The sequence below is a fragment of the Molothrus aeneus genome, chromosome 4 (assembly GCF_037042795.1).
Source record: "Molothrus aeneus isolate 106 chromosome 4, BPBGC_Maene_1.0, whole genome shotgun sequence".
NCBI lineage: Eukaryota > Metazoa > Chordata > Aves > Passeriformes > Icteridae > Molothrus > Molothrus aeneus.
In genome coordinates, this window is record NC_089649.1 from 5,421,387 (window position 1) to 5,447,382 (window position 25,996).

Sequence of the window (25,996 nt, forward strand, 5' to 3'; positions counted from 1 at the left end):
TGCTCATGCTCTGCAAGGAACAGACAGTGCAGGAGGTGGTACAGGAGTAAGAAGAGGGTGGACTGGGGCGTGGCCCTTGCTATGGAGTCAGCAGATTCACTCCACAGCTGCCCTTGCTTCCCCTCTTCCCAGAACAGAGCAGGCTTCAGACTACAGCATCATTAACCAGAATAAACAGATTAATCCACTTAGTTTGGCTGTGATCTGAGCATTTCCAACCAGTTTTGCCATGTTGGTTGTGCTTTCTGGGGGGAAAAACACAGCAAAAATAACCTTGCTTGGGTATATGCCATGCTTTCAGATGGCAAACCCTTTGGGGCATTATCTTTTTCATATAAGGAAAATCCCAGATGAAAAAAATCAAAATATTTTCCACCTCCTTGAGAGAGCCTGAAAGATTTAACTGTCACCTGCCAGTCAACAAAAGGAAGAAATCACATCTAAATCTGATTAGACCATGGTTGTACATTTGTTAACACAGACCTTCTGTGCCGAGCTACCAAGTGAGGCCTTGATAAACAGTTAGGAAAACAAAACTGGTGACAGAAAAGAGGAAGTCAAAGGGAAGGGTAAAATAAAAAAGGCTGCACCAGAAGAAAATTTACTGTACTGTCCTGGGGTGACTTTATGATGCTGAATTGTATCCCCATTTGTCTGTTTAGCCCAAAAATAAGTTTTGCACCTTCAAGACTGGTTCTGAGAACGAAGCGTGGGAGAGGAGAAGTGCGCAGTTTGTTTTCAGAAGCTGCACTCGCTCCTCCACAGTCCCTCTACTGGGCTATGCTGTCTGTGGATGGACAGACAGCAGGACGGATCTCTCTTTTGCTTTTAGTTAGTTTTTAGCTAGCTGAGACAGAGAGGTTCCCTGGACTGCAGTTTTCCTTTTCCTTGGAGCTGTTTAACCCTGCTCTGGACTGAACACCCAGCAGAGCACGGGCAGCTGCACCTGTGGCCATCACGGCATTTCCAGCCCTGAGGGACTGATAACAAACTGATAACAGAGTGAGCTGAGCTACAGCCCACCAAGGGCACCTCCTGAGTTCCTCATCTCTTCAGAGTGGCAACAAGTTTTATTGTTTCATATTGCTCATTTTTTTGTGGTGGTGAATGCTTTGCCTGTTAAATAAACAGGGGTTTTTTTCCACATTTCTCCAAGGAAATCTTTTCCCAAATCAGTTGGGGGAGGGGCTGCTTGAATCTGCTTTCTAGAGGAGCCCCTTTGGAGGTTTTCTCCCAAATTTGCCCTAAACTTGGACAAGGGAATAAAAAGTGAAAGTTGGACTCTGGGACTACTTCTCACAGTCCTAGGAAAATGAGGAGAGGCAGTATGAACATAGGAGCAGTGAACTGGAAACTGAACAAGGGAAGATAATGATAGTCCTGTAGATATTTTAGGCAATCTTCTGAAGTCCTTGAAATGCTGACAACGACCAAAGATACGTTAAGTGACAGGCACTCTGCACACAGAGTGAGAAGCCTTTCTTTTAGAAAATCATCTTGCTCATCCCTTGAAAAATCACAGAAAGCAGAAAGGCTTTCTAGACATTTCTTATATCTCATAGATAGGTATAAATCTAAGAGAAAAGTTAATATTTTGTAAGAAAAAAGTCAGGCTTTACTTTCTGAAGGGTCAGTTAAAGAGGTTGGGGGAAACCTGAGTACCATACACTTACTCTCCAGCCCCAAAGGGAGGAAAAATATGAGATTTTGCCTTTTTTTGTTGTTTGCCTTTTCTGTAAGGGGTTCAGGGAACATTCTATAACATCCATTGGTGAAATGTTGTCTCTGCCATTTCGCCAAGGGACAAGAGTACACAGCTGATCTTTCTTCACTAGGGAAGGAGATAATTTTGAGGTTAAGGGAGATGGCTACTGGAAAAGAATCCTATTTAATAGAGGAACAAGCAATTCATTTGGCAGAGCGGACAAGCAAGGCCTGACAAAGCAACAATAATAGCTTTAACCTCAGTCTGTGTGTGGTCCACTGGTGAAGTGTTTTGAAAGCCATGGTTTGTCTGTCCTCACTGAGCAGGGAGAGAGAGAAAAACAACAGACTTTGTGCCATTGCTGCCTGTGAATTTTTGGCCTTGTTACAGGAAAGGCAAAGGAAACCGCGAGGCCAACTCATTCTCTGCTTGAGATGGAGCATTCTATTGTTGCGGTCATGGCAAAAACTAAGCAGTGGTTTGGGCCCAATAGACACCACCCTAAGTTCTAGATTTCACCAAGAATACCCCAAGTTTAACAAATAATTCATTTCTTTAATCATTGTTTTCCAAGGGAAATTTAATTTAAAAGATGTATTTATAACTGACTGAAATCCTAAGCTATGCAAACAGAACAATTATTGTTTGAAATAGTGCCTGTCTTGTTGGGATGAGGTCCAGAAGTCATATTTTGTCAGAGCCAAGCTGCAATGGAGTGACCAGAATTCTCTTCCAAACCTAGTAATCCACAGCTTCAAGGGCCAAATCCTGCCTTCAGCTCCACCTCTGGATGTTCAAATCTTCTCCACTGACTTCACATTTGGCCCTATATATGGAAAACAAGATTTCACCTCCATGTCATGTTTTGCTCAATTTCTTCTTGGATTTCCCTTTGTCCATTTTGCTCCCAGATTTAAAAACAGGCTTTTAAATCAATCAGTAGATTAACTCAAAGCAGTACAGAGTCCATATACCACGGGCCAAAAAGCCAGTAGAAATTGGAATGTGCTGGTGCCTGGAACCGAGGTCTAAAGATAAAAAGCATCTTTTGCTCTGGGTGATGGGGAGCTGCCTCCTAGTTTTTGGGGTTTTTTTTGGTTTTTTTTAGGAGGCAGAGAAATCTAGTGCCAGCTATTTCACAAACTAAAATATATTTTAATTAATTGCAGGCATCAGGGCCTATCAGATCTAAGGATCTCATTTCATCGTATTTTTCAGTAAATTGTTACCATGATTGATTCTGCCTTGGGTGCCAAACCTGGCCCTTATACTTGTGAAGGCAATTAGGAAGGAGTCTCCATTACCAGCCTTTCCATTTGCATGGCTCACACAGAAGTGAAATGAAGTGTCACTCTGTGCCTTCCTCCCTTTTCTCCTTCCCATCCTAACTATGAAAGAGGAGGCAAAGAAGTGTGTGGGAAAATAACTTTGCTAACCTAAAGTATTTTGAAAGGCCGATTGAATAATAAATTATATATCCATATGGAGCTTGGGAGTTGTTGTCATCTTATTGCAAATCTTCCGTACCTTCTCAGTGATGTCTCACAGGCAGCCCTGCACAGCCAACCAACTCCAGCTCTTCTCAAGCAGCTAACCCACTCTTTCCTAGCACTCATCTTCTTATTGGACACAGCTGTGGCCTATCAAGGGCAAGCCTGTTCCTATCTTTGGTAATCAGTACAGCTGCAACTCCTCAGGGGTGAGACTGCCTTTTGCACTATCTCTATTCTTTTACATTCTATCTTCCCACAAGGAGTCATCTTTCTAAAATTTTGTCCACAACCAAAAATATCAGATGTTTTTGGAGAAGAGTGGAAGTTGGGGCAATCAAATGTCCTCATGCTGACATGCCTCTGGAAGAACATTGAAGTAAGTATAAGATTAGGCAATGAGCACTGTTTTTCAGCTCCACACTCATTACTGGAACTGGATAGACTTGCATATGTAGGGAAAGAAATAGAAAATCATCCTGTCCCAGAAAAGTCATTCCTTTCCTATGCACATGAATTCAGAAACCTATGAGATGATTTATTGTTTCCTTAATGGAAATTAAAACTCAGATATGTTGTTACAAATGTTTCTTTCAGGCAATCATATTAGAGGTGCAGAAGCAACTGCAGAGAGTGATCAGTGATCAGCACTGATCGTTCAAGGTAAATAACTTTTGGGAACCACCTGAGCCAAATATGGTTTTTTATATGACACATTGCCTCACAGTTCACAGCCTAAATCTGGCTTCTATTGAAAGTGCAGATATGTCTGATCAAAAATTTAGCAAGGCTGCCTTTCCATATCAGAAACATATGAATCCATTAACTGCATTCCCATCTGCTTTTTATTCTTGCCTTGTTCTTTTCTGTCCTCTACAGCTTTGGCTTGCTTTATATAATTTCACAGGGTTGTGTGTGAAGGAGTTTCTATTTATTGTTGGTTTTGTCATTACTGTTGTGGTTAGGTACACTTTCACAGGGACTGGGGATGCTGAGCAGAAGGAAGAGGGTGGGAAGCAAATGACAAAGTAGTTGGTTGCTTTGCAAATCTTCCTACAGCAGAATCTGGCCTGCCTCTTCCCACTTCTAGTCAAGAAATAGGATTCAAAAAGTTTATCATGCCCCAAAGAAGATGTCTGCTGAGATGCACTGTTGCACATGACTGCTCTGGCTCTCACCTAATGCACAAGTCACTGAAGGTTCCCTTCCTCCCTTGCCTTCTTGCAGCAAAGCATTCATCTAACAGCTGATGGGACAAACAGAAAAAAACATTGAGAGAAGAAAACTGCAGCAGACACAGTTTTTGTGGTCCCTGCAGAATCTTAGGTTGTTTGACTGTAGAAACCTATTATTATTTTTATTATTACAGTATTTTCTGCTGAGATTTTCTTTGCAACAACATTGCTTCATTGCTTGTCACTGCCGTCACTTGTTCTTGTGCACAGAAGTCTCAAGGGCCCATTTCTCTGTGCTCTCCTGTGCCCTTTTTTCTTCCTGGGGACATCCAGAAGTGCAGGGATTCCCAGGCAGGCCCAAGGCTGCTCAACATAAATGCAGCCAGGCTTCAAGTTCACTTGGATGTAGATGATAGATTGATCTGCTCCTGTTCCTCAGGTAAAAAGGGAACATGATTCATTGTGTTTCAGTGAATTTACATTAAAAGAATTTACCTAAAAAGCTGATAAAAGTCTTGTGCAATTTTTAAAGCGAGAGGAGGGGGCTCCTCACAGAGAAATGTCAGGTAGGGCTTTAAAAGGTGTCCCTGCTTCTTCAGTTGTGTGTTTTAAATACACATAGTTAATGTGTGTCCTAAATGTGCTGCTGCTAATGAAGTCTCTCCTGCATATAGTGTGAGATAGTCTGAAATGCTCTTCCATCAGAAATATTTGCTAATTACTTTGCATGGCTGTGCTAAGCAGAAATTTCCATGTCAAAAGGGCCTGAAAATTAGTCTCTCCCTCACAGTAAATAAACTCCTCCAAAGTTTTCTGCAGGTGGTAATAGGAGAAGAAAGGCACTGGGAAGCTCTGAGATCCTGGCTAGTACATTTAAGGAAGAAACAAGACAGCATTATTTTTTCAATTCCAACAGTGGTCTAAAATAAAAACTCAGGATAGAAAATTATACTCCAAACATTCAGTGACATTCCAGGCCAGTTTTCACTCTGTTCAAGGACCACGCCAGAAATTGCTATAGTGCTTGTCAAAAGAAACTGTGATGATCCTTTAGGCAAAATAATTGTCTTTGACATTTCCTTTCCCAGTGAATAGTCTTTCTTCTGAAGCAAACAGACTTCCTAATGACGGCAGTTCTCCAAAATGGTATAGAAGTGCTTATTCATTATTGATGTGATTATCATTGGAAAATCCGTATTATGTCAGATTTTTGCTATTGTGAGTCAATTCCAAAAAGCCCAGTGCTGACTTCTTTCACCTAAAAGAACAGATGACTTGTGTGGAGGCCCTAGAGGGGCACCTCCTAAGTTACACCCCATTGGCTCCTTCCCCTGTTCCTATGCCTGAACACAGGTGCTCCTGAGGCTCTCCCTCCCTTTTCCCTGGTTGGGCCTCACCCTGATACTGCCTGGAAACCAAGGTCAGCCAGGAGGCCCCTGGGGGAGAGAGCAGGACCTGGGGGGGAGTTTGTGTCGGAGAGGAGAACATCTCACTGCATGGCTGAATTAAACATCTATGGATATTATGCAAAAGCCTTTTTGGCTTCTTTACCCTGGACTTTACTAGGAGCAATTCAAGCTGCAATAACTTGAATGAGAAAATAAAGAGCAAATCCATCCTAGCAGGGAGCAATGCATCCATTTTGTGGGTACAGCACTTAGTGCTTTATCCCTGTTCAAGTCAGGTGCAATCTTGGCCCCTGGATATTCACAGGTTTCTGGCATGTTTTACCCACTTCAAAGCTCAGAGGAGAGATCTGCTGCTTCCTGGAGCTGTCTCCTTCTTCAAAAAGATGTTCCTCCTCTGGCATTTTCCCCAGATTGGAGCCTTCACTTGTAAAACCCTCCAGGTGTTTGCAGTGTGTGTGAATGCACTGCCAGTGTGCACCCCAAAGCCGTACCATATAAATGGTGGTAATAGGAGTACTAATTTTTAAGCCTTCTGTGGGTGAAACTGTGTCTGGTACAGTGGTAATTCTTGTATGGAGAGAATTGTGAAGTCACAGAATCATTTGAATGGGAAGGAACCTTAAAGGTCACCTGGTTCTAATCCCCCCCATCAGACCTTCCCCTTAACCAGGCTGCTCAGAGCCCCATTCAACCAGGCCTTGAATACTTCCAGAGAGGGGGCACCCACAACTTCCCTGGGCAACCTGTGCCAGTCTCTGAGCTGATACTAAATCAAAAGCTATTATGGCATTGTTAACACACATGGTACCACTGTGACAGGGCCTCACTGGGGTTCAAAGGTCCTATGAGGGATTGTCTGTGAGGGATTGTCTGCCTTTGCTTCCTGTTCTCTTTGGGTTGGGTCAATCCCTCCTGGGACCTACATTTCACCTGCTGGGGAAAGCTGTTGCACAAAGCTGTGCTGGAGCTCCTCCAGCTCTGACAGCCTCTTCAGAAGTCACCTCTCTGTCTTCTTAAATCAGTTCCCCTCCTAGGCCCTATATGCCACAGCAGACCTTGGGGTACAGGGAATTCAGTGGGACAGAAGGTGGAGTCCTGAAAATCTGGATGCAAAGGCAGCACAATTTCTCTTTGCCCTGAATGAGGAAAAATGATGTTGTATATTGCTTTTTGCACTATGTTTATGTGATGTTGTACATTGCTTTTTACCATCTCTGGATCTTTCCACTGCCTTACTTCGTGTGGAAAGATCCAGAGATGGTAAAAAGCAATGTACAACATCACATAAATCTACTACTCTTAGTACGGACGTGCTGCAATAGCACATAATTGTTTGGGTATCATTTGGCACCATGTGCAGTTACAATTTTGATTATTCCACAGGATATTCCCTACCACCAAGGAAATGTGGATTATGTATCATTACATGGATACATACCTGCATCAGCACTAGCAGGTCTCCATGTCCATAACAATACAACCACAAAGGTTTTGCAAACCTTCATTAATTGTTTGAGCATAGGAAAATGCCATAAATAAATAGTATTGATTATTTCAGTCTTCTAAGCTCATTATACCTGTGGATACTGAAAAGGCATTTAGGCCCAGGAGATTATACAGGGCAAAGTTCCTTCTGTAATGCTTCAGAAGATTACAGGAATATAGTTATAGACATACTCACACATGTACCTTAGTGGTGTTCCATGCAATTGTATTGGGATTAAATCCCAATATTGCCGGATGGAACGTGCCTGGGCTCATCTGGCCTTTGCTGCTCGACCAAGGGCGGCAGCTGTGGTGGTTTCCCCTCAGAGACACCTTTGGCTGGCTGGATGTGTGGTGGTTTCCCCTCAGAGACACCTTTGGCTAAGCTGGATCTGTGGTGGTTTCACCTCAGTGACACCTTTGGCCAGCTGGATGTGTGGTGGTTTCCCCTCAGTGACACCTTTGGCTAGGTGGATGTGTGGTGGTTTCCCCTCAGAGACACCTTTGGCCAGCTGGATGTGTGGTGGTTTCACCCCACAGACACCTTTGGCTAGGTGGATGTGTGGTGGTTTCACCCCACAGACACCTTTGGCTGGCTGGATGTGTGGTGGTTTCACCTCACAGACACCTTTGGCTAAGCTGGATCTGTGGTGGTTTCCCCTCAGTGACACCTTTAGCCAGCTGGATGTGTGGTGGTTTCCCCTCAGAGACACCTTTGGCTAGGTGGATGTGTGGTGGTTTCACCCCACAGACACCTTTGGCTGGCTGGATGTGTGGTGGTTTCCCCTCAGTGACACCTTTAGCTAAGCTGGATGTGTGGTGGTTTCCCCTCAGAGACACCTTTAGCTAAGCTGGATCTGTGGTGGTTTCCCCTCAGAGACACCTTTGGCTAAGGTGGGTGTGTGGTGGTTTCCCCTCAGTGACACCTTTGGCTGGCTGGATCTGTGGTGGTTTCACCTCAGTGACACCTTTGGCTAAGCTGGATCTGTGGTGGTTTCACCTCAGTGACACCTTTGGCTAAGCTGGATGTGTGGTGGTTTCACCTCAGAGACACCTTTGGCTAAGCTGGATCTGTGGTGGTTTCACCTCAGTGACACCTTTGGCTAAGCTGGATGTGTGGTGGTTTCACCTCAGAGACACCTTTGGCTAAGCTGGATCTGTGGTGGTTTCCCCTCACAGACACCTTTGGCTAAGCTGGATGTGTGGTGGTTTCACCCCACAGACACCTTTGGCTAAGCTGGATGTGTGGTGGTTTCACCTCAGTGACACCTTTGGCTAAGCTGGGTGTGTGGTGGTTTCCCCTCAGTGACACCTTTGGCTGGCTGGGTGTGTGGTGGTTTCCCCTCACAGACACCTTTGGCTAAGCTGGATGTGTGGTGGTTTCACCCCACAGACACCTTTGGCTAAGCTGGGTGTGTGGTGGTTTCCCCTCAGTGACACCTTTGGCTGGCTGGATGTGTGGTGGTTTCCCCTCACAGACACCTTTGGCTGGCTGGATGTGTGGTGGTTTCCCCTCACAGACACCTTTGGCTGGCTGGATGCTGCAGCTGGGCGCTTGGGACAAGGCCAGGCATGCAGAAACTCAGGTTTACCTCTGGTGGAGAGGCTTTAAGGTGAGGTGAAGGAAAAGGAGTCGGGTTCTGCTGGAGGGTTTCAATCCAGAGCTTTATTCCTGGCGCACAGGCCTCTGAGTCCAGCTCAGCTCCAACAGAACAGGGAAAACCTGGGGTTAAAAGACGCGTGGTTGCTGCATCTTTTAACCCCAGGGAGAGGGGGAGGGAAGGGGTAGGGGTCCCACCAGCCAGGTAAGGGGGGGAAGTCTCAGGGGACAAGTGACACCTGGATGGCCCAGTGTCCCCAGGGCTGAGAGGCAGCTTTTGAACCTTGCCAATCACACTGTGCCCTTTCTGGAATGCCAAGACTGACGGACAGCACTCAGCAGGGGGCAAGGGGAGGGGAAGGGAGAGGTGATTGGCACACCTGGGGAAAGAACCAAAGAACCGGGATGGACAGGCTGTTACATCACACTGCAACACAGCTGCAATGATTCATAAATCAAAGTGATGCTCGCTCTAGTAGATCTCTTACAAAGCTGCTGGTGTTCTACATGTGCCACGTTGATTTTCCCAAGTTGTGTTGCTGATTCCCATGACATATGGGCTTTCCTGATGTGGGAGGTCTGCCTTACTCAGTGATGGTGTAAGAAGTTGCACTGTAATTATGTCACATGGATGCAGAGCCCTGCACTCTGCGGGAAGTGTCTATCCCAAACTACGTGGTGTTTATTGGTTCCCTCTCTACAGGCAAGCTGGAGGAGCTTCTTACCTTACCAAGCCACATTTTTGGAGCTGAAGGTCACAAATTGCAAAAAAAGTTTGATCACAACATGGTACAAGCCTGTGTTTGTGTCTGCAAATAGACTCAGGTACACCAAACAATAGCTGGGTATCTAACTGGAAGACTGTGATCCAAGGCATTTCAACCACATTCTGAAATATTTTTCATGTGTGATCCACCTATCCCAAGCAATTTCACTTCACCTTTTTTGGTGCTGTCTAGGCACTTCAACCAGGAAACAGCAAACACAGCATCTTTCTTTCTCATTTTGCTGTTTTCCCTCAGAGAAGCTTAGGAAATTGCAATTGTTAGAAGGTGAGTTACGGCTTATTTAGACCAAAAGACCAAACTTTGCACCATGATATGGCCTCTTATTTCAATTTACACTTTCTCTTCATGCAGTTTTGAGAAACATGCCATGTGCTTTTCCCCCTAGGTTTAGTATAATGCAAAATAACTTCAGTTCCCACTAGCTTCAACAACCAGGGCATTTATTCTTATATGCTGCTATTCTGGCAGGGGCTGTGTGGAAACAGCAGTGCAGACATATGGTCATGTAAGAGCAGATTCATAGTTGTGCATGAACCTTTTAGTGGTTTACCTTTACATTCCTCTTGCATTTGGGCTTTTCAGTGTGTTAAGTAGAATAAATATGTGTATTTGCAAGTGTATCTCTTCTGGTTGCTTATGCAAATGCAGGGCAGAAAGATATTCCCCACCTCAAAAAACTTACTAAGACAAAAGAATCTCATGCACAATACAAGTACTGCTCTCCCCTTCAGCTTACAGCTCTATTTACTTTCTCCCATCCTTATTTCTGATTTTTGCCTTGTCTTTCTCTTTGCTTGACTAATAACAGCATCCACCTGCCCTAAAAAAACCCATGTTCCTTACTTGCATGCAACGTGGCTTTGGGAATGCTGCATCTAGGTTGTTACAGAATAAAGTTAAAACAAAATCACTGCCAACCATTAATATCAGCAGACTCTTAAATAATTTTCTTTCATGGTTTCATGCTCTATTTTTATTAGATATTTAAGGCACTGTGTTCTTATTAAGCTTACAGGATGTTGCAACTAATGAAAATAAGCCATTGGAACAACTTTGACATTACTAATCAGGAACAGTTCACATTTCATAAACCTGTTTTATGGGAACCTCTAATTATACATTCATAAGAAAATATGAACTGCAAAGAGTTTGTATGATCTTCAATTTTCAGCCAGAAAATTTTAGCGTAGATGCTGATCATTTTCAAAGGGAAGTATGTGCTATAATGGACCAGAGTATGGAAGAATTTAGTTGTTTACGCAGAACAGAACACATCCTTGCAAACAAAACCATTGTTGAGCAAAACGTGGTGGTGCAGATTTCAGTGTTTGGCAGTAAAGAGCCTGATTCCTCCATGGAGATGGAGATGTATAATCATGGACACACATAAAGGTAATCAATATCATAAGATGCAAGTGAGGTTATAATAATTTTCACCTTATCACACTAAACTAAGTGATTTCAAGTCACTTTTAACCTTTTCTCACGTCATAAATAGGTCTTTATCAAGGCTGCACATGTGTGAAACAAATTAGACTCTAGCTTATTATCACCATTACTCTATCTGCCTTTGCTCCTTTAGGTGTGTTGGGCACTTCTCAAATGGAATTAAGCACCTCCTTTTTTACAGCTGTAAATGCACCAAGACCTGGGCCAGGAAGAGAGAAAGGGCACCACTGTGTGTGACAAGGCACCTCCATCCCACAGCACATGGGAGGATGCTACAGGAGCTAGGAAAGGCACACCAAAGCTGCTCCTTTCCTAGAGTCTTGGTGGAACAAAAGTTGTGCACTCACCAGCAAAAATGAAGGAAAGAAAAAAAAAGAAAAATGTTTAGTCTCTTGAAGACTGTTTCTGTCCCAAGGTTCTTTCTCTCTCCCCCAGGCTGTTTCCCTGATTCCTGAAATTTCCACTGAGTCTCCTGCATTCTGGGCACGCAGTCTGCATCTCCTGCTGAACTGGAGGATGCTGCTCCTGAGGATAAAAACTGTCTTAAGTCATTCTTGTCCTTAGATGTGGGAAGGCAGTTAGTCCGTGAGTTAGTCTACATCACTGAAAAGCCTTCTGCTGCCTCTATGTAGGAAAATCACACCTTGGAAATATTAAGATAGAAATTAGGCAATTAACAGATTAGAAATGTTAAGAAGCAATAAAGTATAAATGAGTTTTCCCATTTTCTGGGGAGGTGAATTAACCACAACTCACCTTCTGGTTGCACCTTTCTCTCTGTTTTGCGTGAGGATTTTGTTTGCACCACTGATTTAGAAAGACACTGGCAACACATCCAGCTTCTAGAGGAACAGGAATACCCAGAGGAAAATTTAAGCAATCTAAAGACACCAGGAAGAAGGAGCATTACAAAAACTTACAATAACATTTATAGAGAATTCTAGTAGGTGCTACCCTTTAAAAGCAGTGTTTATCACTACTTAGCAAAATTGTTATTTTAATTGCTTTTTTCACATGCTAACTCTAAATTGGTTTTTTTCCTCAGGGGAAAAAACAACAACAACAAAAACCAAAAACAAAACCCCAAACAAACCAACAAAAACAACCAAAACACACCAGAGGAACATGTTGTGAAGCATTCAGTGAATGCAATGAAAAAACCTTAATGATCCCTGAGGCCTATACCAAGAGCCCTAGGATGAACCTCAGAACTGAGTGCCTTTTTCCTACAGCACCTGTGTAATAAGACACTGGGTGGCAGGAATGCCTGTTCCTGTCTGCCTGCAAGAACCAGTTCCACTGTTCTGGAACTGGTTCCAGCTCATAGCAACTGATTCAAGCTACAGCTATGCTTTAAAAGTCCAGAAGAATAAATATTTCATCCCTAAAACACCAAATCCTTTGCTGAAGTCTTATATCTCAAAACCCACAAAGAGCTGTCTGTCAAAGTCTGCAGCAAATATGGATAGCTTACAAGATTTATATTCTAAACAAAATGGTGATGCTAAAATCCTTTAAAATATAATGTAATAGTCTTTATTAGAGGTAGATGAATCAATGAATCAATAAGTAGAAAAAACATTTATTTGGGGGTCAAATGTAGCTCTTACACTAAATCAGAAGTTTCCTGTGAGCAGTTTCATTCTTTTTTTTTACTAATTGTGGCAATTTTGCTATGAACTGTTCATGTTGACTCTTCACTTATCAATATTGGAGTTGTGTGGCTGATCAAGTAAGCAATATTTTTATTTCTTCTCACCTTGGATGACTTTGTGGACAAGGTGATGGCCTGATTAGTGAACTGGGATATTGTTAGTCTTCAGGAAACACTGCTGGATGGAGGGATAGAAATGGGAGATAATTTTTAAGAAATTAAAGATTTTGTTTTTCAGTACAAGTAGAACATTCTATTTATTCGTCTGTAATTTATAAGCATTCTCCCCCCATTCTTTATGTTAAAATAAAAATACTTGTTTGTGCCTGGAAAGAAGCAAGGTGTGTGGCATTTGTTTCATGGCTGAGGAGCTGCAGAAGGGACAAAGCCTCCTAACACTTCAGCTTCACTCAGAACTGTCAAAGAGGCATCATTTTGTGGCAAGAAGAAAAAAGAAAGAATTATTATCATAGTGCATTTTAATTAACTCCTGAGGGTTCATCTGAATTTTGCAGTGTTGGAAAGAATGAGTTTCATACCTGCCTTAAATTTTTCTTCCCACTATTTCTCAGATTCATCTCATCCTGTATTACTGACAACTCTGACTGTCATCCAGAATTACTGGAAATAATGCCGGAGAAAATGAACCCCATCCCTAAATTTTGAACCTGACCACTGATGTCACTTGTCAAGTTATTTGTGGTTATCCCTTCCTCCCCTTTTTTCTGGGCTTGGCCTGAGACATCCTGAGGAAACAGCTGTGATTCCACACTGCGTGACCCCGAGGCCAGGAGTTTCTCCTTCCCTGAGAGCGGCACCACAAAGATCCAGTCTGATTTTTCCTTTGGGCTTTGAGGAATACAGAAATGTTTGGAGGATGTAATTGAAACTCAGGCAATATAGGATGTTCCACTCACTTAGCTGAGACAGTCTGCTTTGATCCACTATGGTGCATTCCTGAGGAGACGATAATTCCTGCAGGAAAACGCAGATTTAGCCCGAAAGAGTTCAGGTCTACAAAAAGGATTTTTCTGATGGGACCAGAGTCCAGTGTGAGACCTCCTAAAGTGAAACAAAATTAACAAAATTTTGCAAAGCAAAAAAAGCTTTTCCTCCCTATTTAGAAAAGCAGAAAAGAAGTACACCCTCCTGTTTTGTATGTTGGGGATTTAAAATGCTATAGTGATCTTACATATCTGACATTGATGAAACAATGATAATGGTAGAAACACATTTAAATCTCTTTAGCTTCAGGCTCTGGAAATCTCAGGCCAAAGCAGGAAAGATTTTATAAATACCTACAGAAAAACAGCATCTCACCTCTGTGATGTGTCCTGTCTTCAGGCAAAGTGTTTGGCCCTGCCTCTCAGATATTTTCATCCAATCTGTAAATTTATTACGCCTTCCATCTCTGCTATTGATGAAAATTAGATAGATAGATAGATAGATAGATTAGATAGATAGATAGATAGATAGATAGATAGATAGATAGATAGATAGATAGATAGATAAATCCACATCCAGGACTGAGAATATGGTTGTTTTTCTCACTTACACGCTATGATTTTCATCTTCCCTGACTTTACAAGTCACAAGCATGGCTACTTTCCTCTGAGCAAGGTGTCTGGACAGTTTTATAGACAATGGAGATAAACAAGAGCTTCAAGAACATCATTCAGTTTAGCCATCTGCCTTTGGAAGAGATGTGTTCCAGCTGCCAGCTCCCCGTATCTCTCACTGACTATAAAGGAGGTGTAAGTGAGTGGTGCATATGCAAACCCCTGAGCTGTAGGTGATACAGGTAGAGGAACCCCAGCCTAGCTGACTGGCACTGCTAGTTGGAATGCTGTGATAAGAATTCCTGTGTCTGAGGCTGCAGGCAAGTGTCAGCACTACCCCTGAAAGTGCCCTCACTCCAGCAGGAAGTGTTACTACCTTGCACTTCTTATTCTTTCAAAAAGATATAAGATAAGGAAATATGTCTGTCTGAAAAGTAGCAGCACAAAATGAGGCTGAAGCATTTTTGATGAAGGCATCCTCAAGTCTGCCAGAGAAGGTAATTTGTAGTGGTGCTAATTTCCCTGCCAAGTACCGGATACCAAAATGTGAGTTTTGGCCCTAATGTGTCCCCGTGTAGCCTGAGAACATGTTGGAAAGGCACGTCCTTGCCACTGTCCCCATCTTGTCATGGTAGGTCCTTTTTTGGCAGTGTTTAGAGCCATTTGTGTTTTCATTAGGTGAGCCTCCAGCAACACCATATTTTTTTGTCTTTACTGCCTAATTATCTCAGTTTTGAATATATGTTCCCACTAGGTATGAAAGTATTCCAAGACATCCAACTCAATTTTGGTTTAAATTTTTTTAATGATTGAAATTTGGGAGCACTGTGCATTGTTCTGGGATTAATCTCTTAGTGGAAGAGAGGAGTTCTGGCTAAACACCCCTTAACCCTGTCTGGCATTCAGACACTTTTCCCTCTCCCTTCAGATATTTCTAGGTAATCTTTTGGTTTCCCTACTTTACTTTCAAAATGCCAGTTGTAATGAACTGTTTAAGCATGGAGATTCAGACAGAGAAAAATGAGAAAAAGCATTACATCTAGTTGACATAACTTACTATTACACTTGCATTGTAAGCAGAATTATTGAAATTGTTGACTTGTACAAAATGGCTCTCTAGCCAAAACATTCTCTGATATAAGCCTACTATTTTTAAAGCAGTAACAGAAACCACCAGCCTGCAGTGTTACCATATTTGCTGTCTCTTAGACTTGATTTGTTCCCCAGGATTCTACATTGCAATAAATTTTTCTTTTGGGAGGTGTTCAGTACAAATTCCACCTTGTGCTTTTTGAGGACAAACCATGCTCAAGCAGAGAGCCTGGCTGGTGTGTCCTTTGACTATGTACAGCTCTGGAGTACTTGTCTCTCATAGGACCATACATTACTTTCTTTCCTGGAAACATGATTGTGTCTACAATAATTCTTATTTCTGTTACAAGACCAAGCCTAAGGTGGCTGAACAATTAAGTTTCCATTGTGCTGAGCTTGCAAAGTGCTTCCTATGATAGAAAAAGTCCACACATTTTCAGTATATAGATGCAAAGTTACTGTCCTTATGGAGGGAAAAGCTTCTGATTAATTTTTTAACAGCATAGACCTGACGAAGTTTCTGCATGGCTGGCCAATCAGCCAGCCTGCTCCTTCTTCCTTGACTAGCCTAGGAAAAAAGGGGAAATTCCCTCGCATGAAATAGGGTAGTCAACTGATCCTCTGGCAAAAAAAAACAGAGGACAAACATTTACCAGTGAATTTCCACTCCAGACTCAGGAATGAGTGTTTTCCACAGAATGCACAAAGGAAATCTCAATGTATTACAGCTACGGAGAACTGAAAACTGCTCCTGTTTTTGTATGAGTTCTGCAGTATACTCTTGCCTTTATTTGCCTACATCAATATTAAAAGTAATCACAGAAAAGAGATGAGGTAGCTTAACAACCAGTAAACAACTCTAAAGTGTGTGGACATACAGTCATCTCTTTTAATAATGTCTGTTTTGTATTACTTTCCTCAATCTGTATGCCACATAATCTAAATAACTACAGTCTGAAAGAAACAGTAAATAATGTCATCCACAAACTGACCAAAATAACTACATTGATTAAATTTATCTGGGATTAATTTTGAAATCAAAATGGAAGTATTTGAGATGAAAAGAAATATATAAATGCAAATTTTTGCAAACTTAAAGAATCTTTCTTTTTTTTTCACTGATTCATTGTTACATAAACACCCAAAGATGTTTTGGGATATAGACTGACATGCAAAAATTTTTTAATTTTGTTAAACTAATTTATACTTTTTAATTAGACCTTTGGTTCTTTTTTTTTTAGTCAAATTTTGTGTTCAAATATAAGCAAGGGGCATAGAGGAGTTTAGGGATCACTATCAGGAGCTGCAGCTGTCTGTGACTGCAAGGTGAAACCAGAGGGGAATGCATAGGTTTTCATACTAGAAGTATAACACAAAGATGGTGCTGTAGTGAGCACCATCTTATTATGCAAGTCCAGAATTCTTAAGCTGTTTGCATGAGAAATTAGCACCATTTATATTTTTGAAAGCAAGCCCATGTGTCTTCTCCTCTTCTATCAGCTCCTGATTCCTTCGTCAAGGCGACTTGGCAAGCAAACCAGAGACAAATGGATTTCCACATGACCTACTTATCTGGCAAGATCTATAAATAGTCTAGTCCAGAATTTTGGAGAACCCATTTAAACACTTTGGAATGGAGTTGTGGAAGAACACAAGGTCACTGGAGGAATCAAGGCATCTTGCACGTGCTTCCTGAGCCGGGGGGCAGCACCAGCATCGTGACCACATGTGTGTAGTCATCACATTCCATGTGACCGTGGCATCACCTCGCCGATTAAAGTGCACTTTACTGAGCATTGTGTGCGCTGCAGGTTGGTCACAGTGTCCAGTCACAGCACAGGGACTGTTTCAGATGGCAATGGCTATGTGGGACCCAGGAATGGCAACACTCCAAACATTCCCAATCCTGTTGCGGGATTTAGCACTGTAGGCAGAGGATGGATCCCTTCAGAGCTCCCTTCTTGAGCTGCTCTGCTGGCCACAGCTTCTTCTTCAAAACCAACAGCTGTCATTGCAACATCCTTGTTAAAAACAGGCAAAATAACTTTTCCTTCAAGAAAAAAAAATTCTCTTCCTTTCTCTCTTCTTCCTCAAAGGCCCTGTGCTCAAATACCAAAGACCTGTGTAGTGCAAATAATTGAACTTGAAGCGCCTTTATCTTCCAGGCTTTCCAAGGAACGACACAGAAATAACCTGAGGGAACAAAGTGAGGGGAGAAGGTGGTCATGTTCTGACACAGGGTTACAGTCCTTCAAGCCCTGAAGGGAGTTTGGTTCTTCCAAGCACAAGCTGTATTGCAGAAGCATTTCAAAATGGGGCATGCTTAATGTTGTTTAAACTTTCAAGACAGAAGTATAGCTCAAACAGTTATTCTCAACAGAGGTCTTTGTGTCTTTTATCCTTAAGTTCAGGAAATTATGCCCTAGCCTAAGCTGTCTGAGTGTAAAAATTTTTCTACATGGAGGAACTGACTAGTGTAATTATTTCACCACTCTCTTCATAGAGAGTTTTACAGTTATAAATATGCAGTTGTTACGAGTCAGATCGAAATATTATGCTCTTTATGCATTTCATTACCCTTAATTTTTTCAGTTTACCCTAATACAGGGCATCTATATTATGAACTGTGGAACACTGCTGGATATGCACAGAAATCCACAGAATTAATATTCTTGGATTTTCTAGCTGTTCACTAACTTTGAAAGAGAGGTACAGCTCTGTGCAGCCCTCTCCTGAGATGGTAAGTGAAGGCACCAGTGGGACCGTGGATGGGTAGCTCAAATGAGAGCAGAAAAGGAAATCCACTGCCATGACTAGGAAAGGAGCAGTCTGTGAGAGAACATCTTAACATTTGGAAATTGTTCTTTGCTGCATTATGTTTTCTTCAGATCCACAATGCCATAAAAACATTTTATGTCCAGTCTTGGGGCTTGTGACTAAGCTCAACAACTAAGTACAGCCAAAAAGGCAAGGTTTATTGTTTGTTATTCAGCTATGACATTAACTCTTTTTCCCTAGAGCATGTTTTATTGTTACATGACAGGGATGAAACCCCCTCACAAAACTGATAAACAAATAGATGAAAACTTAAGCTGGAGTCCAGGCTGACACTGGTTTCAGCATGTTTTAGAACACAAATGTAATGTTTTGAAATTTGACCTCAGGGACAATCTTGTGTCTCTGGACCAGATAACTTGTTTAGTTGGTGCCTCCATGGAGACTGCTTAAGCCAAAACTGCTTTCTTTGATTGGCTCTCAAGGCATGGGTTAATTAATGGGATTCAAATGAACCACTGGATCATGTCACAATGCCCTAGTGCCAATGGCATTTTTAGTTAGTTCACACTGACTCCACATGTTCTAAATACTAACTTGTCTCCAGGGTTCTAAAGAAAACTGGAAAATTTTGTGGTCTTATCTGGCACTTGGATAATCTCAAATGTTGAGATTATTAAACAATGGCATTAATGGTTTAAACGAAAGAGTTGCACTGAAACCCAGATTGAAATCTAAACCTAAGAATACAATTTGAGTTCACGTTTACCAACCAAATCACTTTTTTATGGTTTCCACCAAGCCCTGCTGAGGAAGCTGAAATGGGGTGCAGAAATTCATGCAAGGATTTCTGTGGTCACATGTGGTCGCGGTTTGAATGCTCAGATTCACATGCTTTGAGTATTGCTAAAGGCCAACGTTCACCTCTTTTCTTATTTCAAATGCTTTTGGCAACATATCTTTTTGATGCTCTTTCTTGTAGTGCTTAATAATGCTTCATAATATCATAATTATCTTGAAAAGATTTATGTTGAAATTGATGCACAGATTTTAACACCTCAGCCTTTCTCCTTTCTTTTTTCCTGCTATTTCTTCAAATGCCCCTATATGTTACAACCAGTGCTTTGTAACTTTTTAATAGGGCTTTTTTTGGGCTCCCTTCAGCCAAGGCATACTAGGGGGACTATTTCTCTGCAGTGAAAGATCACTGGGGCTAGATAACACAGCAGTGATCCCATTCCAGAACCTGCCATTTAGTAATCTGAAAAAAAAATTGTTAAAAAAAATATAACTATTTTTGTTAAAAGTGTACTACTCTTTTTCTTTATTTAAGAATATATTATTTATTGATATTAATTTATTTGTTATTACTTATTTAACCCTTTTCTGAGAGAGTGGAAGAGACAGCACTCACAGCAGAGATGGTGAACGACTTGGATAATGAATTTTTTTTCCCCTTTTTTTGCTACGGCAGTTTCAGACTTGCTAAGAGGAATTTACTTAGGCCGCGCTATTTTTAATGCACTTTTAATAGGGACCCTTAGGTTGGGTTTTGTTTCTTTGTTTGATTGCTTGGGGTTTTGTTTGTTTATTTGTTTTCCCCGTCAGGACCGAGTCCGTCCCTCGCCCTCTTCCCCTCCGCTCCCGGCCGCGCCGCCGCAGTTCTCCCGGCCGCCGCCTACAGCTCCCAGGATCCCTCTGGAAGCGCCGGCCGGCCGTCCCTCCCACCCTGCTTCCAAGCCCTTGTTGTTTGAAAAGGCTCCGGCAGAGTTTCGGGGGGAGCCGCGGCACTCGCAGCGGCACTGGGCGGGGGCAGGCGGGGCCGGCAGCACCGCTCGGCGCCGGGGAAAGGAGGGCTTGGGGAGGACGCGGCGCCGTGAATTCCAGGGAAAAGCCGTCCCTCACTGGCCGGCAGGGAGCGGAGCCAGCCCCGGGCCACGGCCCCAGCCTCGAGGCCAGCCCCCCGCCCCGCCACTCCCCGCGGAAAGGAAGGCGAGGAAGGGAAGACAGGAGCGCTGCCGATCCCCTCCTCCCGGCGCAGGGGGAGGAGGAAGAAGGGGAAGGAGCGACCGGGAAGCCACGGCGGCCGACGCTGAGTTCGGAGGGACGGGCAAGAGTAAGCCCCCCGCGGCCCTGCCCAGCAGGAGGGTCCCGGCGGCGCGGAGGAGGCGCCACCGGCGCGGGGCGGTGGCTGGATCCTGGATCCTGCCCCGGGACGCCCAAGTTGTGGCGGCGAGGCGGCCGCCCCTGTCGTCCCTCTCGATGTCCGTGTAACTCGGCGGCGGCGAGGAGGAGCAGGAGGAGGAGGCAGGGGGGACCCTCCCGCCTCAGCCCTCAGCCCCGCTCGCCGCCCCGCTCCGCTCCGGCGGGCTGTTGTGCGAGAGAGACACACACACACACCCTGCGCCCCGTCCCGCCCCTCGCCCCGCAGCCCCGGGAGGCCGGGCCGGGCGCGGTGCTGTCGCCGCCGCAGATCGCGGCTCCCCGTGTCCGCTGCCTGAGGAAGAGAAGGAGCAGGAGACGGAGGGAGCGCCCCGGCGGGCAGCGGCGCAGCCATGAGCGGCGGGGAAGTGGTCTGCTCGGGCTGGCTCCGAAAGTCCCCGCCGGAGAAGAAGTTGAAACGCTACGTGAGTGCCCTCTCCCACTTGCGGGCCGCGCTCCCCCTTACTCCCTCCCTTCCTCCCTGCCCCGCTTCTCTCCCGCCGGCCCGGCCCGGCCCGGCCCGGCCTCCCCGCGCGATCCTTCCCGGCCGGGCCCGGGCGAGCCGCCCTCCCGGCCGCCTCCCCGTTCCAGCCGGGACTACTGCACGCCACGTCCCTGCCGCTTCCCTAGCGTTTACTTCTTTTTCTCTTTTTCGTTTTCTTTTTCTTTTTCCTTTTCTTTTTCCTTTTCTTTTCTTCCTTAAAAAAGGGGCGCTGAGCGGTCGGATGTTTCAGCCCAGCTTTTATTGCCTTTCCAAGGGAGGGGGCGGAGTTTTCCCCTCTTCCCTCTGGGTCCGGGCTCGGTATATAAGTATTTTTAAACGTAAACAGTTGCTGTCCCGTGCCTGGTGCCCGATCCCATGGCGGGCGGGCGCTGCCCCGGCTCCGCGCCGCTCCCGGCGGGATTACACCCGAGCCTGGCGGCCCGGAGACGGCGGGAGCCGGGGATGCCCCGGGAGCGCTCCCGGTGGGGCGGGGGGAGCTCTGCCCTTGCTCTCCGCTCCAGGAAAAAAAGGGGAGGGAGTTGTGAGGGAAGCGCCTGTGTCTTTCCCCAAGTTGTTCCCGCTGTTGCTCGGTAGTGGCTGCGCTCGCAGGGGCTGCGGCAGAGCGGACACCGCGCTGCTGGCGAGAAAATGGAGCGCGTTTGCTGAGCGGGCAGATTCCATGACAGGGCACAGCGGAGCTGCGGGGCCGCTGGGGAGGCTGTCAGGTCACGTAGGAGGGATGGGTGATGCCAGGAGTCATGCTGCTGGCTGAGCCCTTTCCCATTGGCAGCCGGCTTGTTTCGCGGCATCTGTGTAATTGGGACAAAATGTTGGGCTTTTTTTTTTTTTTTCTCTTTTCTTTCTTCTCCTTCATTTTTTTTCCCCCGGTGTTTTCCTTTTTAAGCAGCTAAACTTCAGATTTATTTGTGAATCTGTGAATAGAGATCTTAACGTGACCACCTTATTTTTGTCTGTTAGGGATTAGCAGTCTCTTCTTGAAGAACTGTTCTGGGCTTTATTTTAATGCCAGGGAACTTCTGAAATTAGTCTCTGATTAAATTAAAAACCAATATTTGGGTTTTTTGGTCTCTGGTTCCCAATGTCAAAAATCCTCTCTGTGCGAAAGAAAGAGAACGTCCTGATGGGTCATAGCAGGGTTCTGCTTCTCTGCTGAATTGGACATGGACTGTATTCTTTATGAATATTCTCTATGTCTGTGTGTGTATTCACAGGGTATCTTTACCAGTGTGGAGGAATTAAGAGCAGTATTCATGTTTTTAAAGATTTTTAATAAATTTTCTGCTCAAACTCTAAATCCTGTGAAGGAAGGGTGCTGCCTGTAAATGGAAGGGGTTTGCCCTCATTAATCAATCTCATTAATCAGTCTCTTAATATGCCGACTTTTTTCCATATAGCTGCCACTTCAGTGTATTTATAGCTTCATTTCCATAGTGGAATTACACAAGAACCTTTGAGGGGAAAACCCTGACTACAGCTCTGGTCAGGGAGTTCCCTGTCCTAAAGAGGTAATGCCTCAATTTTCACTTGAAAGGGCAATCTGCTTTTTCAGTAGGCAGAGTATCAGGGTGATAATATGGCAAGCTTATCTTAGCATGATTTGGTTTAACATAGCCATGCACTGTAGGCCTTAAGGTCGTGAGTTTAAATCCTACACGTTATTTTTGACTCTTCTCTGCTTGTATAAAAGAAAGGTACCATTTAAAGAAGGCCTTAAAGTAAAATTCCTCCTGTTTGTATGTAGTGTCTGATCTGTAGCAGGCTGAAGGCTGACACTCCCTTCAAAGACTAAAAGTGACCTTTACATTCTGGTTGCCGTCTTCAAGCAAACAAAAAGTTGATGTACTTAAGACAATGAACTTTAGCTGAGTGCACTGGCTGGAAAGTTGGCTTGTGCTCCCTGTAATTCTATGCTTAAGCCAAGGCACAGCAGAGAACTGCCTTTTCCAAAGCCATATTTTATGGTAGTGGTGTTTCAAGGGGCTGCACCGTATGAAAAGAAGTGATATTAATAGGAAACTGCTTTTCTGCAATGCATACTTTTCACAGGTATGTATGAAAAATTGTAACTTCGTGCTCTATTGGGTTTTGCATGCGAGTGTTGGGGCAAACCCAAGTTATCATCTGGGAATGAAGATAAAAAGTCTGATATTGCTGTCAAATATGGTTTAGTTCTTAGGAAGGGTGAAAAGGACTTTGAAGGTAGTACACAGACATATGTTTCGCAGGGACTTGAATTTTTAGTTTGGAACTGTTGGACATTAACTGTCGGTATTAAAGCTAGCTTGTAGTCATTTTGAGGCTAAAAAAAGTAAAAACCCTCCAACCAGCCCTGTCCTGCAGGTGGAATAGTCAGATTGAGTGTATGCCTTAATGCCACCAATGTCTGTTTCCCCATCTTAGGAGTTCTGTTCTCATGCCTTCTTTATGTGGTTTTGGTATGGAATTAATGTTCTGACAGCTACTGGTACCTGCTGTCAGTTCCCTGGAGCTGCTGTTCAGAACAGTCTGTCTGAGGGAATAGACTGGTTGATTCCAGCAGCAGATCTCTGAAGAAAGTACAGGTAACTTTTGGTGCTGGTGGGGAGGTCACGATGTGGATTTAGCAGAGGAGAAGGAAAAGGGAGTTGGGGCTAAATCCTGCACAGTTCTCCACAGACTGTGCTCTGGTTTCATGAGTACATGAAAGAACTTGTTTGTGCAGAGAGATGGAGAGCTGTTGAATTTCACAGCTTCTGCTATTTTCTTGTATGTTTTTCTTTCTTCCCTTGTTCCATTGCCTTAAAATTTGCAAACGTTTATGTGCTCACTTCAACTTGCTGTGATTTTTCTGTTCTCTTGTTTTTAAAAAATGTAGTTGGAAAGCCCCTTTCTCTCCATCTGTCCTTTAAAATGTGATAGTAAACTTGGCTTCATGGTTTTCTGCTGCATTGCAGTCCTGCTGTGCACGTGCCAGTTAAAATTGCTGATGCTTTGTGGTGGCAGCACAGCGGTTTTTTACTGCCATTATGCTAGGAAACCACCAGATATTTAAACACAGCTGTCCTTGGTAAAGCAAGGAAAAAAAAGCTTGAGGGAATAGGAATAAGTCTTAAGTTCTCTCCTAGAACGACTATGCTTTGGTCTGGGGTAGGCTAGTGCTCAATAGGATCCACCTGGATGTGCTTTAAAGCACCTGGATGTGCTTTAAAACAGAATCTTAGCATTGATGGTTGGTTTATGGAACCAGTTTGTAGAAAGTGTACTGATGTAGTATAATAATTCCCAGTATTCTGAGGGAATCTCTCCAGTGCATATAAATATTTCCAAGTCTGGTGCCAAGAGGTTGATGCCAGACTCTTTTCAGCGATTCTCAGTGACAGGGTGAGAAGCAATGGCCATAAACTAAAAACACAAGAAGTTTCACCTTAAGATGAGGAAGAATAACTTTACATTGAGGGTGGCAGAGCCCTGGATCAGGCTGCCCATGGAGGTCATGGGCTCTCCCTCTCTTGAGACATTCCAGACCCACCTGGGCATGTTCTGTGTTACCTGCTCCAGGTGACCCTCCCTTGGCAGGGGTTTGGACTGGATGATTTCCAAAGGACCCTTCCAATCCTGACTTTTGTCATTCTACTATGTCCTACTTAGAAATACATTTTATTGGATAAAAGGTAAAACTCGGTCAAAAATACTCTGTGTAGACTAAACACTTTGGGATAAATTGGTTCAGATTTTTCTGTATCTAAGGGACTTCCCCTTTCTTCTTACAGTTCATATGATTTTTGAAAGTAAATTAAGAAACCTTAATTTTGATGTAAGTATGGCTAAAAATCCTGTGATTATTTGACTATTCCTATTGATAGTTCATTTAGTTATTTTAAAGCAAGGAGTTTAAAGATGAGAAATGGGCTTGATCTCCCTAGGATGTAAGGGGCACTGATATGATTCAGACAAGGCTACAGATAGCATCCTCTTACTTTCTAATGTTTTCAGTTGTAGACAGTGACTAAAAAAGTGCCAGATTATTAAGCTAGTTATTGATGTTTCAACTAGAGGCTCAGACAGTGTAGGTACAGGAGTGGAATATTTGATGGGTTTTTTGTTTGGCAGTTGCTCTTTGGCACTAGTCACATAGTAGGTGCAGCTTCTGTCTTTAGTAATACTTAACTGTGCTGTGATATGTAAGGGTTTTAAGAGATGTTATATTTGTCAGAATAGTTGTAATTTGGTAAAAGCTGCAGTGCCTGACCAAATCCCTTCTTCTGGAAGACACCTGTTTGTGTTAAGGGGTTTTTTTATGATCTTTCATCAGCATAGTGAGCAAATTTAAGAAGCTGGTTGGTTTACAGGAGAAAAACCAAGGCAAACTAAGATGAGCTTGCCTGACATCATTCAGTGCGGTCCCCATGGAACAGGGTCAAGTTAAGTTAACTCGAGACAGATGAGTATCATCAAGAAACTTTATGTGACATCTTTTGTATTCTGAACTTGATTGTGCTTTTGCTACTCAAGAAGTTGTTGAAGACCTCGCAGGGATTGGTGTTCAGGCAGGAAACCTTCCTTCTGGAAGGCAATCTGACCCTCCCCTTCTGCTGTGCGCTGGTCAGAAAACAGCAGTTTCACTTTTGATCCTTTCAAACATGGGTTAGTAAAGCCTAAACAATGAAGTTGAAGGCATGACTAAACACAGTGTTTTTGTGGATTGCAGGAGGAAGTTGCCTTGTTTTGTGTGCCAACTGAAAATGCTGATACGATCTTGGGTATGACTTTAGGGCTGTAGCTGCGTCCTGAGCGAGCTGTCAGGGTGTAAGGCTCACTTGAGGAGCATGGAACTCATCGTGCAAGTATTTCTCATCTTTGACAGGACATCAGCACCTGGTTTTGGCTTTGCTGCCAAAGCTGCAGTACTCTTAGTGACTGACCTGTGGTGCATGCTCTGAATTAACTCTCAGAGGATGGTTGCAGAGGGTAAGAGTAGGGAGCAGCATATAAAACAGATTAAGAAGTCTAATGTGTTCATAATAAGATTATCTTCTGCTAGTTATTTTAATTTTTATGTAGTTTACTATACTATTAATTTAAGCATTTCTGAGCTTGGGGGTGAGACGGTACCTGAACCACTTGAATGC

General features: G+C 43.6%; 1 protein-coding gene across 5 annotated transcripts in view; it reads left to right on the plus strand.

The window, feature by feature from the left end:
* Positions 1–20,210: 20,210 nt before the first annotated feature.
* GAB1 (GRB2 associated binding protein 1) overlaps positions 20,211–25,996 on the plus strand; it is a 92,211-nt gene continuing 86,425 nt past the window's right edge. For 2 of the 5 annotated variants that reach the window (XM_066549478.1, XM_066549480.1), the window contains exon 1: positions 20,214–20,808. In XM_066549478.1, the coding sequence (XP_066405575.1) occupies positions 20,737–20,808 (72 nt within the window). In that variant the 5' untranslated portion in view covers positions 20,214–20,736. Of the gene's footprint in view, positions 20,809–25,996 lie in introns of all 5 variants that reach the window. The other 3 variants (XM_066549481.1, XM_066549479.1, XM_066549483.1) reach the window with 3 other exon arrangements.